Source organism: Penaeus monodon, chromosome 31 (genome assembly GCF_015228065.2).
Source record: "Penaeus monodon isolate SGIC_2016 chromosome 31, NSTDA_Pmon_1, whole genome shotgun sequence".
In the NCBI taxonomy this organism is placed as follows: domain Eukaryota; kingdom Metazoa; phylum Arthropoda; class Malacostraca; order Decapoda; family Penaeidae; genus Penaeus; species Penaeus monodon.
The window spans coordinates 32,539,075-32,539,838 of record NC_051416.1 but is presented as its reverse complement, the minus strand read 5'-3'; the positions used below and the strand labels follow the sequence as shown (position 1 = coordinate 32,539,838).

Here is a 764-nt window from a genome sequence, read left to right as displayed (position 1 = left end):
AAGCATACAGTTAGTCACCATAGACATAAATATGAAAATGGACTCATGTACATAAATACACAATCAATTCGCATCCATTTATACCATCTACATTACTAGCATCAGTCATTCCCCTGGCTGTTATCCTTACTCCGTGAGATCTTGCCTTTGTTCCAGGTATTCTCGGCTCGTCGGGAGAGCTGTGGCAGGAGCAGAGGCGCTTCGTCCTGCGCCACCTGAGGGACCTGGGCTTCGGCAAGACCAGCCTGGAGCCGCTCATGATCCTCGAAGTCAAGGAGCTGATGGACCACATCGCGCTGCAGAGAGATCAGCCGATTGTCATGCAGGTGAGCACCGGTACTAAACAAGGCCAAATTTTTGTAATATGAAAGAGCAAAGCAAAATCATTAAAGTTTCTAAATATATTGAGTATGTGTGAATATGCATGCAGACGTGTGGGTGTGTATTATAATGTATTCAAAGAGATAATAACAGACATGACTTCCCAGCGCTTCTTCAACCGGTCAATCATCAACGTGATCTGGGCGATGGTGATGGGCAAGAGGTACTCCTACGACGACGCCAAAATGGCCACCCTCCTGAAGACGTTCATCGCGCCGGCCGACATCAACTTCCTCTCTCCTCTCCACTTCATCCCCGGAGCGCTAAAGTTAGCTTCCTTCATACCCATACTAAAGCAAGACGTTAAGCCGTTAAAGAACGTTACCAATTTCATCAAGGTAAACTAGAGCGTAGCTGACTGACCGATTTATGTGTGCATGGTA

At 46.7% G+C, this 764-nt stretch overlaps 1 protein-coding gene across 1 annotated transcript in view; it reads left to right on the top strand.

Annotated features, from left to right (window-relative positions):
* The window catches only part of LOC119593179 (cytochrome P450 2L1-like), a 6,738-nt gene that overhangs the window by 2,833 nt on the left and 3,141 nt on the right, over window positions 1–764 (top strand). The window contains exons 5-6 of the mRNA XM_037942158.1: window positions 157–326; window positions 489–719. Coding sequence (XP_037798086.1) covers window positions 157–326; window positions 489–719 — 401 coding nt within the window. The remainder of the gene's footprint in view (window positions 1–156; window positions 327–488; window positions 720–764) is intronic.